We start from the raw sequence: 14,399 nt of genomic DNA on the forward strand, positions 1-14,399 counted from the left end.
TGTGTGCGTGTGTGTGTGTGTAAATCCCAGCAGATCAGCAGGTTCTGAAATACTCAGGCCAGCCTGTATAGCACCAACAACCATGCTGCTTGCAAATTGTTTAAAAAAAATAAAATAAAAGGCTGATTGCCTGCCCCCCCCCACCAATACCCATCTCTCCAGAGCCCCTTGCTAGCTTCTCTAAAGAAATAATCAGGTGACGCAGACATAGATTTTCTTCTTTTATTATATCGCAAACAATAATGACATCCAGGTATATTGTTAACAGTTTGCTGTGTGAAGAGTGAGACCATAGTGGCGATAACATCATGAGCTCTCCTGTAGGAGCTTGTTGTGAAGTCTGAAGTCCTCGTGTGTGGTTCACAGGCAGGTTACAGAGGGCCGAGGGAAACGACCCACAGACAGTAAAAAGCTGTCCGTCGGTCCCTTCACACACCAGACCAGAGCAGCACAGGGATTGCTTTGGACCTGCGAATGTCAAAAGGGGATTTTCCCAACACTTGCATACATTGTCAGCCATGTTGTAGGTTTGCTTTTAGTCTTTTTCCTTCTTTTTCCCCCTCCCCCAACCGATTATTACAAAATAAACAGAACGCACATCGTCCTGACCTCTGATCATCACCTTCCTCCTTGAAGTAAAATCAAGGAGGGGCATAAGTTTTCTTTACATTTTGTGGTCTGGCATGTCAGAGTGATCCTGAGGAGACTTTTCAAAAAGGCTGGTTGCAGCATCTGGACCCCCAAGGAGGCTGCTTTCTCAAGATAAACCCGATTGTACAGACAAATGTCTCCATTTTTGGCTTCAGCTAGAACATTTAACACGTTGGCATCTCTGTTAGCCAAACTGTACTACAAAAATGTACTCTCTTCATCCAAAGCCTCTGACGAAATGTTCTGTACGGAGAAAAAACAGCTTATAGGGAGAAAAAAAAAGTAAGGGGGCAGAGGGGCACTGCACCAAAAGGGAGACATCAGTAATATTTCCTGAAAGAGAGGGTTTCTCCTTTGGGACATCCTAGTCTGCCACAATCCCATTACATGTACAGAAGGAGGAGGCTGTCAAACCTCCCTCGAATAGCATCACACAACAAAACCAGCTGTCCTACAACCAGAGATCAGAGCTGTCCGAACCCGGATCAGTTTGGGGAAAGAACAATTACTCGATTTCTCTGTGATTCCAACAGCGTGGCACCATTATCATTAACGCTGAAGAGGAAGAAGGCAAATAAGCACTCATTCACCAATTTTTTTTAAGTCAATCATTCACCAAATCATTTAAAACGTCACGTTCCGACAGCTCCGCCTCTGGGCGCAGGCTTACATGCAGCGGTGCTACATCACCAGGTCACATTTAGGCTCACAGTGGCCACTAGCAAGAGCTTGAGCAGCAGATCACCACATCCAGTTACACACAGGAAGAGAGGAAAAACTTGGCAAAGAAGCTAAGATAAGAAGATCGGTTAAAGCAGTGGAATTCTTTATTAGCCAAGAGATGCACTGGAATGACACGGCTAATCGGAAATTATAAGTGTTTTGTTTTTCAATTTAATTTAAACGCTTCATCAACATCATTGTTGTCTTTGATCACCAGTGAATGAACAAAGCTTCAGTGAAAAAAAACAAAACAAAAAAACAGGGATGTGCAAGATTAACGAATCACCTTGGCAGCTACAGCTAGACGCAAGATGTTTCATTTATTTTTCATTATGTTTGTGTCCTATGAGGGAAGTGGAATGGTTGTCTCTTCAGCATTTAATCCAAAAATCAGAACTTTTGAGGAAACCCACTCAGGAGAGATTTGTCTGTGGAGACCCTCGGGTGTTAGTGTTGTCTTTCTCTGTACCCTTTAAGATGAGTTTTGACACCTCTGCATATATCAATAAAGACGTGGTTTGACAATCAGAATAGTTTCAGGGTTTTTCTAAGGATAGCTGCAGATACAAACCCAGTCATTTTGTTGTAAAGCAGGTCTGAAATATGACAAACTGCTCAGTTCAGGAAAGCGTTTCCAGGGTAAAGAGCTAAAGTATAAACCGTCCAGACGAGACGACCTCCGCAGTTATCCGGCATTTCCTCACTAATCCTCATTCCCGGCTAGGGTTATCAGTTTACGGCGACAGTAAAAAAAAATTGCCAGGCTTCTTAATTGATAACAAGCTAAATTTACATTTATTTTCACAGAAAACTGGCTTCTTTGTATTATTTCAGTACTCAAAACCGATTTCTTTATGCACAAGGTATAACTCAAAAATTACAGACCCTTGCACATGCCAGATATGGAACCTGGGGGGGGGCGCTCAATTTGACTCCTTGTCGTGTATTAGCCAGTTCACTGTGTTATTTTTTTTAAGCCTTCAGAGGGCGAAGCGGGATAACTGAGCATCTTCAGACTTTCCTTTGGTGCTCCAAACCCCCCCGCCACATCCAACCAGGTCAGGAGGCGAGAGACGTGGCTACGAGATCCGGCCGGGTCTGACTGAGGAGGTGAAGGGAAAACGTCTCCTAAAAAGGGAGGCGCGCCCGAGATCTTTACTCAGATTAAACGGGTGTAATCCCCAAAGTCTGCTCAGCGACCAGGGCGCTCACTGACGGCGAAACTCGCTCGCTACATCAGGCTTCTTGTTTTAAAAAAACAAAAGAAGAAAAAACAAGCTTAGTGTAGCTACTCGCAAAGCCACGCATTTTAAAAATGGGATCATTTATCTAAAGCCCAGCAGCAATTCATGTGCCGCCGTGACAATGAGTACAAAGCCGTTTTCAAGCCCCCGAGGTCCAAGGACACAGTTTGAAACATTCGTATATACAGCCATTAAAATATTACCTAGATCCACATGAAGAGAAATGGTATGCACACTTGAGAAGTGATGTTATAAAGCTACAGATTATTTCAATAACAAAGCCCCACATATACGTTTCTCCTGCCTCGTCTCTTAAACGTTTCACCGAGCTAGGCACCGACAGACTACGACAGTGAAGGAGAGAAATAACAGAGAGAGAGAGGGGGGGAAAAAAGAAAAATCCTAAATAAAAAAAATTGACAAAAATAAATCTTACACATAAAGACACTGTCATTTCTTAAATTATCGGTTTTTAGTGCCCTACGTTTCACACCCAGTCAAAAACATCCGCCTTCGGTTGGTCGGTGGAGGCTCCGCGAGCCCCGTTGTTAAACCTATGGTACTTCTAGACAACGTCATGTAAATTTACAGTATACAATTTTGGATTACCATGCAAGAATACTTTTGTGTAACATTTAATAGCTCGATCTACATCCAGGAATAATTTACACAGAAGGACAAAAAAAATAAAATAAAAATTACTGGACCAGAGAGAGCGCGATGGGTAAATAACCATGGCGGTGAGTGCGACAGAAGGGGACCGAGATGTGCGGGGGTGGAGGGGAAGGAGGGAGGAGATGGTTCGGGTTTAAGGTGAGGGAGGGAGGTGAAAGGGTAAGTGGGATGGCAGGAGGAGCGCCTGGGTGGTCAGGGGTTGTGGTCCAATCCTCTCAAGGTCCAAATCAGCGACACTCCCAAACTTTTACCGTTTGATCTACGCTCCCGGTGACCACATAAGGAGCGGCCTTGTGGAAATCTGTGGAGCAAAAGAGAAAAAACACAAAACAGAGTTACCATCAAATTGACTACAGTGACATTGGCAACATTTTTGCCCCTGTGGGCCAGCAGGCCAGTATATATCCAACACCTGTTATGTGTTTATTTCACGTCCTTGGCTCGGATCAAGCATGTGTTTTCAATGTTTGTGGACAAGAATGGAGCTGTAAGGCTCTGAGGAACAAGCAAAGCTTTGGGGCATTTCACTTATTGTTGGTTTTGGCATTGCTTCCCCCCCCCTCTTTTAAATGACGTAGACCTGACATGAATCTGACGATATTTCAGGGGCGTGGCTGGTTAGCAGCCCGCAAAATCTCATTTGTTCTGGGAACATTTATTAATGTTCCCGTCACTGAATAGAAAGTGAGTCATCACTGAAAATAAAACCACCCTTCAGACATCTGGGAACATGAACACAGTGAAAAAGACTGCAGAGTTAATATCAGGTTTTAAAATAAGAAAGCTTTGGGGAAGAGCTCGTGGTGTTGTATGACAGACCTCTACAGAAAAAGGGGGGAAAATGAAGTTTCTTTTTCTCTGCCGATTTCAAACAAAAAGTGCTTCTGTTGCTTTTTTCAGACTGCACCAGAACTCATCACATCAATAGCTCACAGCGATCCTCTCCGGTTGAAGCAGGATTTAAGAGGACTGGGTTTCAAACGGCTTGCCAAGGAAAAGTTGGCTCAAGAGCTCCTCAGGAGAGTTAACCAAGCCTTGATCTGCTGAAAAGCTGCAGATACTGGGGAGCGGGGAGAGAGGGGGGAATAAAAAATAAATTAAAAAAATCCTGCAGCGATTGTCTACGTTTTAAACCCCAGCTGCGAGCGAGCCTGGTAAAGAAGCTCGGCTTCTTCACCGCAACTGTAAAGCAAATACCCTGGAGCATGTATTCACACCCCGCGAGGGAGAACTTCGGGAGAAAACATCAACAAACAATACCAAGGCAGAAGCCTTTTTTTTGGGGGGGGGGGGGGGCCTTACCCAGAGAGGTAACAAAGTGTTCGTGGGCACTCAGGGTTTTCATGCATCGCTTGTTCTTGTAGTCCCAGATCCTTAAGGTCTTGTCATCTGCACAGGTCACAATGAACTTGCCTCCGGGGTGGAAGAGGATCCCACGCACCCAGTTGTCATGGCCAACCTGCATGAGATACAGCAACACACATCTCATCTGATTCCTGAAGAAATATATCTTCACTTAAAGCATTTTCCCCCAAAAATATGGACGCGGCACACACAAAAACTTCAAAAATGCTCCTCACCAGCGTCATAAGGCACATGCCAGTGCTGACATCCCACATCTTGATGGTTTTGTCTCTGGAGCCGGAGAGCAGGAAGGGGCCGGGCTTCCCACTCTTCTTGGACTGGTCGGGCAGAAGGGGAGGGGATTGAAATATTAGCTTTGTGTATAGTTCATTGTTTGTACTTTATGCGGAGTATCATACTGTACCCACTGTACCAGAACACAGAGAGCAGCCTAAATTAAACACCTCTGAGCGTTTGTGCTATACGTTTGCTGGCAACTAGTCTGAGAGCACATGTGCAAACATCTGTATAACAACAGCTGTCTCTCAGCCTGCAGATTCACCCAATTCCAACAACTACGTTGGCTTGTTTAAAAAAAACAAACAAACAAACCAAAAAAACCACAACTATTTAAAGAGTACTAAAAGTCAGCTTTTGTGAACACAGGTTAGATTGGGACGACTGCTGCGAGGGAGCATGTGTGTTTAGATTTGCGAGGCTACAATCAGACACACTGAAGATCATGAGGCAGGAGGACGGGCTGATTGTGTGTGTGTGACTGGCAGCACATGGCTGTATAGCGATGGCCGCCTCGTGGCTCAATCTCCTCGCCATCATCAGTCAAAGTCTTATTTGGTTTTGATATGTTTGAAGCTACAAATATTTTTCACTAGTGATGGTTACTTATCACACATAAACTGATCTCACAGTTTGTATACAATCCTGTTAACGATTAGGTTCACGTTATGATTCAACAGCTTTTAGATGCACCCGGAGCAGAAATAACTTGAAGTAATCGTTTTCTGTTTGACTTTATGAGTCTCACAAATTGCCATGGAGGAATTCTGGTCTTCTCTTCTTTACAATGTTCCTTCAGTTCATTGAGGTTTGCTCACCGGTTTATGCACAGCACTTCAATCCGGTCTGGACTTTAATCATTGCAACGCCTTGATTATTTTCTTTTGCAACCATCCAACCTTGGGCCCTTTGTCCTGTTGCATGACCTGGTTTTAGCCAAGCCTTTATCTGTCATTCAGATTGCTTCACATCTGACTCTGGAATACTTTGGTATACAGAGGTCGTCTATATAACAAGTAGCTGCAAAACAACCTCAAATCACCACCCCTCCATTAATTCTAATGGAAACAGTAAGGCAGTACTGAGTTTTTCGTTTTTAAAAAAAAAAAAAAAAAATACAGTTGTACCAAACTAATGCCTCCAAATATAATACATATAGATCCCAATCCCAATATATAGATCTGACCTCAGGTTTAAAATCAGGAAAAGAGGGAAAAACATATTGAACTGCAAATTCAAGTAATATTCACACCAAACAAGAAGTGATATTGTCTCACAGTATCTATGCAAAGAGGTGAAGTGAGGCAAATTTGCATTAGTGAGAGTTAAAAATACTTAAAATTCAGGAAAAAATTCACACTGGGCTTCAGACTCTCGACTACGACTGTCGACTCTGCTGGTACGACCAACGCTCAGAAATGGAGGAAAAGCTTACGGCTGCTTTTTGTGGCCGGATACAGGTGTTAGAGTCAACTTCCATTTTATGTAAAGATAGGATGAACAAAAAAAATAAAGGAAAGCAATCCATGATGAGATATCACTGTGTCTTGATTCCAGTCACCTCCCACAAATGTTTACTTCTCTCACTGGCTGCTAGAAGGAAAGATTTCTGGGTTCTCAAACAGTGACTGTACTCATACAAGGCGAAACTGCACATTTGATGAGAACAAACCAACACATACACCAAAACCTGTGTGGACCTCGAGGAGTTTGGGAGAAATGAGACGTATCCGAGCAGATCTTTTACCTCCGAGCCTGTGGCGTCGAGGATGGTGGAGTAGGCACTCTCTGGTGCCCAGGAGATGCACTCCACCACATGTTCGTGCTCCCGCAGCTCAGCCTTGCATTCTTTGGAGGCCACTACCCACACGCGGACTGTCTGGTCGTTGGAGCAGCTGGCGATCAGCGTGCCGTCCTGGTTGGGTCGTACCATACGGACCCACTCCCTGTGGCCTGTGAAGGTCTTCACGCAGTAGCTAATGGACAAAAAAAAAAACATGAGAGCAGTTAGAAAGCTATCAGCGTGGCTGAAAATAGTTAAAACCCAACATCAAGCTTAAGTAAAAATAAATAACACACAATGGTTTAAAGAACAGCTTAAAGGTGTCTATTGCATACCCAGTTGCCACCTCCCACATTTTCATGGTTTTATCCCTGGAGGCAGAAATAATGTGATCTCCGTTGGGCATGATGGCTACAGACGAAACATTGTGGTCGTGTCCTGGAACACAGAAAAACAAACACAACAACAACAAAGATTCAGCAAGACCCAGAACCTCTGAAAACAGGCCCAACAGCACAAGCCCACATAACATCTAAGTCTGCTGTGAAATGTAATTTAATGATTTCAGACTGCAACACATGATCCTTTTAGTCTTTCTGCTTGCAATCTGACCACCAGAATGAAAATTTAGAAACATAAATGTATTTATTTATTTAAAAACACATGCTTAGCACCAAACAAAGCCCAAACACTGTTATAATTCACCAAAAAAAAAGCTGACAAGCAAGAAAGCCAACATGCTGGAGCTTTGGCACTCATTTTTGTTAGACAGAGAATAAGAGACGCGTAATTACCTAAAGGCTGGGCCATATTTAAGCTGCTAAATAGATGAAGACAACAGTAAGCATACTCTAAAAGGCCTGTGTGTGTGTGTGTGTGTGTGTGTGTGTGTGTGTGTGTGTGTGTACGTGTGTGTGTGTGTACTTGCACATGCCACCAGGCTACAATAATGGGTGGCAACTACACAGAAAAGTGCTATCTAGCGCTGAAGAGGGTAATTAAGCTGCTGTCCAAATCGGCACTAATCTACTTCACCAGTTGGCCTCTCTCTCCCCCTCTCTTTGTGTGTGTGTGTTTCCACCAAGATATTTAAAATTTAAAATCGGAGGAGTGGATTAAAAAGGAGGAAAGGTTGAGTGAATTAAAAGAGGACAGAGATGGTAGTAAAAAAGAAGGAGGGGGAAAATGGTGGCTAACAGAAGTAAACAGCAGGCTCAGATTAATAAAGCCATTTCCGTTGGTGAGTTCTGTGCAGCGAACCCAGCTCGTCTGTTTATAGATGTGTGCTAGCAGCTCACTCTCATTTACATCAAAAAGAAGACCGGCAACCGGTGAAATCTGTTGCTCACTTGCACAAAAACGCAGGATTTGCAACTCCAGCATAAATTTAAGAATGCTTGAGTGGGTTTAGTCTGCTCACCAGGAAGGGCTTACACCCCCATCAAAAATAAATATTCTTTTATGTCTACTTCACAGACAGCCATCAGTGGCCACTTCAGATTCAAGGTTTGAAGATTAAAAGCATTGGTAAGGTGGTCCATTAACGAGCAGGGCCAGAGGACACATCTAAAATTATTTTTTAGGTTAAGAAGAGCTGAATCCAGAGCTAACTGTACTCCCGGCTTGGGTTGGTGCCAGTTGATGCACATCAAATGTGATAACAAGCAGCACGTGTAGCACCTGAGCACTGGAACCACACGGTGCGGAAACCATAACAAAGGGGATATAAAACGGCAGCAGCTGTGATTAAGGTCCACTAGAGAAAAGAAACCGACAGCTTCATCTTCTTACCACGCATGGTCCTGATGCACTCAAAGCCTTGGAAGTCCCACAGCTTGATGGTCATGTCTGCGGAGCAGGACGCGAGCAGTTTGCCTGTGTGGTCAAAGGAGATGTCCTGCACTGAATCTGTGTGGCCCTTCAGCGTGCGTTCAAAGTCTCCTGTTTCATAGTCCCACACCTGATGGACAAAGCAAATCACTTTGTCAACATTAAGTTTGTATACCGCTGATACACTTCATTTCATCACACACCCAAACGTTGCATCGTCTGTAGCTCTGTGTTGTTGAAATTACAGTTACAACAATAAGACGCACTGATGGCAGAAGTCAAAGGAAGCACATACTGAATGCATTTTAGAGCTTGTGGCACCTTAGAGCTGCTCATCAGGGTCACAGTTTGGCCAGAAAAAAGCTAACACGTTACTGTGCCGAGTCTGAGTGTTGCAGACGGAGCACAGTATAGAAAAGTCTACTTTTCTAGCCTGAAAGCTGCTGCGTCTCTAGCTTTAAAGCAGACAGACGGTTTGTCACGAAGGGATAAACCCTTCTTGGTTCCTCTCCTGGGGTGGGGGAATTTTGGGGCAGACGGTGATGGGAGACCCCTACCATCACCTCCCCCATCCTCGTAGTTTCCTTTGCCCTCTTCCCATGAGGAAGCTACAGATGGCTGGGGGAGGTTGTCCTGGATGAATTCAGTGGTTCTCTCTCCCTCTTTTGTTGGATGTACACATTTCACACTCACACATATAACAGTACTCAGGAGCAGAGGCTAAAGCACAGCTATCCATTAACCTGTAACTCTACACTGAAAGACCGATGATTCAGACTGGCACTGATTAATAGCCTCCATTCTTTCAGTGAAAATATCGTAGATTTTTTTTAAATATCAAAGGCCGCTAATAATGTGAAGACTCTGTCCATGTGCTATTTGTGAGGAAAGCAATGAGAAAGCTCACACTTCAGTTGTTTAAATTACCCTGACATCCTGGTGGCGTACCTGAGCACACACAGAAGCATGATTTGCACGCTGTACACACATGAAAGGGTGTTATAGTTGCAAATTAAGAGAGATTTCTTACGAGCACAGCAGAAAAGGTGTCAGAGAACGTTCTGAGACGTTCCTCAGAGTGCTGTTTTTTATTTTTTTATTTTTTTTTTTATTTAAACCACCGTGATCATATTCAGGTGTAAAAACCCTTTTAAAAATTTTGAGTAGATTTAGTTGTTTTACAGCCCTCAGTTAACTCCTATTTTCATGTATTTTTTTCCCAAACACATAATATTTTCATGTTATGGGTTTGGTTTCTTTGTTTGTTTGTTTTTATTTAATTTTTTACAATTTTTGCCATGCAGAGATGTTACTTAAAATAAAGGGCAAACAGGATTTGAAACAGAAAAAAAAACAACAAAACAGCTTACATCCCATGAAAAGATACAAGTACAGGGGGTTTCTAACAATGTACAACCCAAGTCAAAACTCTGATTCCTGGCTGGTTAGAGCCTACCAATAACATTTCCTGAGGTGGTCTTATGATCTGTCACAACGGCTGCAGATATTGGATTATAAAAGTACCTACACAGTGAAAAGTTACCTCCGGTCAGAACTTCCTGCATATAAAACATTTTGAGGCCCACCAAAGAAGTTTTTGCCTCTCACCAAACATGTGATGGAATTATTTAACCTTTTTTCCCCTCTATTCTCCTCCGGTATAATGGAATTAAATTTAATCAAGACGTGAGAGGTAAGGAAACACAGCTCTAAAGGGCTTAATGTGTGTGTGCAGTCTGACCTCCAAAAGCCCTCCCACCATTTACTGGCCCATAGCCAGCTTTTGTTATTGTACCATTAGCTTGGTAGTTTATGGTACAAAGTTTCAACTTGCCAGTAACATCAAGCAAAGTTACTGTTAATAACTTCAATAAATGGCATTAGAAAACATTTTAAAAACAGTCTCATTAAGAAACACTGATTTACTTAATTGCATTTATTCAAGCTTTGAATAAATTTTTACCTACTATACATTTTGTCATCATCCATTTTATTTTACTGAGTGTTCAGTGCTGCTTTGGGGATTAATAAACTAAAATATCATTTAAAAAATAAACTACAAAAGCAGAAAGATATTGAGCAGTCAGCACAAATGAAAATGAAGCTGCTTACTCCAACGATGAGCAGGCTAGTCAGCATTTTAAACATCAGTCAGTACCAGCTCTGTTTGCCCATTGAGCTGTTATAGTACAGTACAGAGCTGGAGAGGTATTTGCTGGTGCATGAAGATCACAAACCACACAAGGTAACATATGCATTTGAAATCAAGGCTGCATGTTAAAATACTACGAGGTTAGGAATACCTGCTTTTATCAAAATGATGGTTAGTACATCAAGAGCAAAATTCTGATGAAGCTGGTTTCCTCTATAAATGAAAAGGTTTCTGAATCAGTTGCTATAGAGGAAGTTAACTTCTTCGAGTAGCAGCAAACAGAAATGTGACTACAGTTAATGACCACAAAAAGGTTTACTGCTTTCTTTGTGGAGATTAAACAAATAAGACAAGGTGTTAATTAGTGAGCTTTTGAGGTGCTGTGAGGCAGATTAATCTCAGGAGAGAGCGCTACCCCACACTCCACCCCACCTCACCCAGGGTCCTCATGCGAAACCAAGCTAACATCTACTGCCTCCCACATGTTAACAGACGGCCTGATTATGAGGTCAGGCAGCTGACAAGATTCTCAGTCTGGCCTTTTCTGAGTAAAGGGGTCCGTTCCTTGTTAAAAAAAAAAAAAAAAAAAAAAATTAAACACAACGGGTTTAGGAGATGAAAAGTAGGACAAATGGGGGATTCAAAGCAGGGTGCAGAGAGTGGAGGTGACAGGGAAAAGATTCGCCTGAAATCAGGGCTCAGTTTTAAGATTTGGGCCTGGGGCCTCCCTGCTCCTGAGGGAGGGACAGCTGATGGCATGGAGTCATGGTGGGGCAGCTAATGGTTTAAGTGGAAGATGAATGCGCCAGGATGCTGAGAGGAGGGGGTGCAGTGGGGGGAGCGAGTTGGAGGGCGGGGCTGGAAAAGGAAGAAGATGCCAAAACAGAGTGAGAGAGAATTCCCTGCTGCGTGGGTGTAGCCAAGGAGGAGATGTACAAATGTCTGTTATTGTCTTATGAATAAAATATACAGATAACAAACAGCTCAGCGGAGTATTGGCATTGTTCAGTGAAGCAGTGGAGAAACGCAGCTGCAAAAATAGCCCAGAGACAGAACACAGAGTTTATATAAAGGAATCCACGAATAAATACAAGACACAGAGACAGATACTCGTATAATCCAGAGTATATCTAGCAAGGAGAGTCAAAGCAGTAAAGGGAAAGCTAAGGGAAGCATCATCCAAAGAAGAGAACAAAAGGTGTTTGAGTTAAAAATGCCACCAAGCAGGCTTTAAATTAAAAGACAAAAAAAAAAAAGAAGATAATTTTTAAATCTCTAATCAGGAGGAGGTTACTGCTGTAATACTCTAAAGTCAGGGTAGATTATACCACCAAGTCCAAGAATGCAGATTCTGTTCATGTGTATTTTGATCACTGGGCCAAATTACTTCTTCAGTCTCCATAAAAGCTTTTTTTTTTTTAATGTTTTGACAATGAAAAAATGTAAAAAGGCCACTCAATACATGAATGCCTCTTTTCACTGCCTACAATGCAAACATATCTTGTGAAAGGAAAATGCCATGTTTAAAAAAATAATTTGTTTTTGGACACCAAAACCGTTGAAATGAAAGAATTGAACCCATCCTCTACACTTTAAAGACAGCTTACATTAAGCACAAAGTGAAAGAGCAAAACTGGACCGATAAAACAAGGTTATAAAGCAATTTTTAAACACTGATTTATGCTGCATGCATCTTTACCTCTGATATGAGGAAGCTCCCAAATCAGACACACAAACCACTCATGGAGTCATTTTTTGGGTCTTTGAAGCCATGATATACATGCAATATTGCATTTGAACATTTCTCACAAGCGTAAATGCCTGTTTTAGTCCAAACATCATGAATTAAAACATTAGCATACTCAAATATTACCCATGCAGAGCGACAGCTGTGCCATCTGTGCATGCTGGGAATAGAAGGCATCAAACACTGAATAACTGGATTTGTAGAAATTCTTCTAAAAGATGTGACACTAAACAAAATGCACATTTTCTCAACAAAGTGCACATCCACTGCTGGGATACCCATACCAGTCTACTTAACACAACTGTCTTTATTACTCTCCTTTTAAACTAAATAATTAACAGAGCTTAAAAATCCAGCTCCACTAACACAGTTTGAGACCATTTCTTAAACTTTGATTAGTACGATGCTTGAATTTAGAGACAAATATACTGAAGACAAAACTGTCAGTGTTTTTATCCCTGGAAAGCTTAAAATGTTCTGAACTCATCATAAGACTCACTGGGGCCACCATCAGCAGCTATGCTGAGCAGAACAACAAACATCAGTAGATCAGGGTTATTGGATCATGTGCAAAGGGAGAGCACAGTCCTGCAGGGCTCCATTAAAAACTTCAAAAGTTATTTAGACTGTTATGTGCAACCTGAGCCCCGAGACAAATTTGTCAGTGAAATCACCTACTGCAGATTTTATCTGGAAACTCTTGGCTCTTCGACTTGAAACCAGCAGGACTGACCTTTATTGTTGCGTCCTCAGAGGCTGACACCATGACGCTGAAGACGGGGTGGAAAATTACACGGGTGACCGGACTGCGGTGGCCACTCAGCGCATACTTTTCTGGTGGGCGTGGGATCCACTCTTTGGGGTCACGCTTCTGAGTAACGGGCCCACCCAGAGTGAGCTCATCTTTAGCTTCGTTTAGTTTGGATTCAAGCTCCATCACCTAGCCAGAGAGCACAGGGACAAAAGCTGGTGAAGCATATTGAAATGTGCATTTAGGAGATACGGGAGAAGGAACATGGATTCACGAGACTATTGTTTGTGTTTAAGTTAGTATTTTACATCAACAGTGGTGTCATTGCTTTGTTTGACAGACTTCATTTCAGTGTTAACAACTGCTTGAGCACCAATATCACGAACCTTTCACAAGACTACAATCCCCACAAGCTTTCTTTGAGGAGGGGAAAAAAAAAACCTCACAAACCTTCTTTTGTAATCTGATGACTGAGGTCCATTTTTTTTCCAAAAGGCCAGCGTACTTCTTATCCAGTTCTTCATTCTGGGGAGAAAAGTGTGAGGGGGGTATCAGAAAAACTGGCAAAGAAAGTCAAAATCGTGGGCTTAGCATAATCGGTGAGGAGCATGTTGTGTGTGTGCGCGTGTCAAGGGTGGGTAGGGGCATAGTGAGATCTGGCTATAGTTAGAAAAAAGAAAAAACAAAACAAACAACAACAAAAAAAACCCAAAAAGGTGTGTGTGTGTGTGTGTGTGTGGGGGGGGAATTATTTACACACCCTTCACAGGCCAAAACCAACTGCAGGACACTGCCAACCTACTGTATGACAAACACACACACACGCGCGCACACACACACACGCGCACACACACACGCGCACACACACACGCGCGCACACACACACGCGCGCACACACACACGCGCACACACACGCGCGCACACACACACGCGCACACACACACGCGCACACACACCCCAAGTCCAAATCCTCCTCACACAAGCTAATCTCCTGCAGACAAGAAAGGCTTACAGCCTCACAGCCACACACCCGGTCCTGGAAGCAGTGGTAGAAGTTAACTTGTGGCAGACTGAAGCCTGATTCCACCTGCAGGCTTATTCCTCGAATTGGACTCTACCTTTTACGTAACTGGCTTCATGGCACAAACAGGCAACGGAGGAAACAAAACACTGTAGTGTCGCTACATATGCACCAAAGGTTA

General features: G+C 42.9%; 1 protein-coding gene across 4 annotated transcripts in view; it reads right to left on the reverse strand.

The window, feature by feature from the left end:
• Positions 1-208: 208 nt before the first annotated feature.
• LOC113035866 (lissencephaly-1 homolog) overlaps positions 209-14,399 on the reverse strand; it is a 38,523-nt gene continuing 24,332 nt past the window's right edge. For all 4 annotated transcript variants that reach the window (XM_026191670.1, XM_026191673.1, XM_026191671.1 and 1 more), the window contains exons 4-11: positions 13,648-13,722; positions 13,180-13,386; positions 8,509-8,677; positions 7,053-7,155; positions 6,682-6,910; positions 4,874-4,975; positions 4,596-4,752; positions 209-3,594 (exon numbers count right to left, since the gene is read on the reverse strand). In XM_026191670.1, coding sequence (XP_026047455.1) covers positions 3,521-3,594; positions 4,596-4,752; positions 4,874-4,975; positions 6,682-6,910; positions 7,053-7,155; positions 8,509-8,677; positions 13,180-13,386; positions 13,648-13,722 — 1,116 coding nt within the window. In that variant the 3' untranslated portion in view covers positions 209-3,520. The remainder of the gene's footprint in view (positions 3,595-4,595; positions 4,753-4,873; positions 4,976-6,681; positions 6,911-7,052; positions 7,156-8,508; positions 8,678-13,179; positions 13,387-13,647; positions 13,723-14,399) is intronic.

The sequence above is a fragment of the Astatotilapia calliptera genome, chromosome 14, assembly GCF_900246225.1.
Source record: "Astatotilapia calliptera chromosome 14, fAstCal1.2, whole genome shotgun sequence".
Lineage (NCBI taxonomy): Eukaryota > Metazoa > Chordata > Actinopteri > Cichliformes > Cichlidae > Astatotilapia > Astatotilapia calliptera.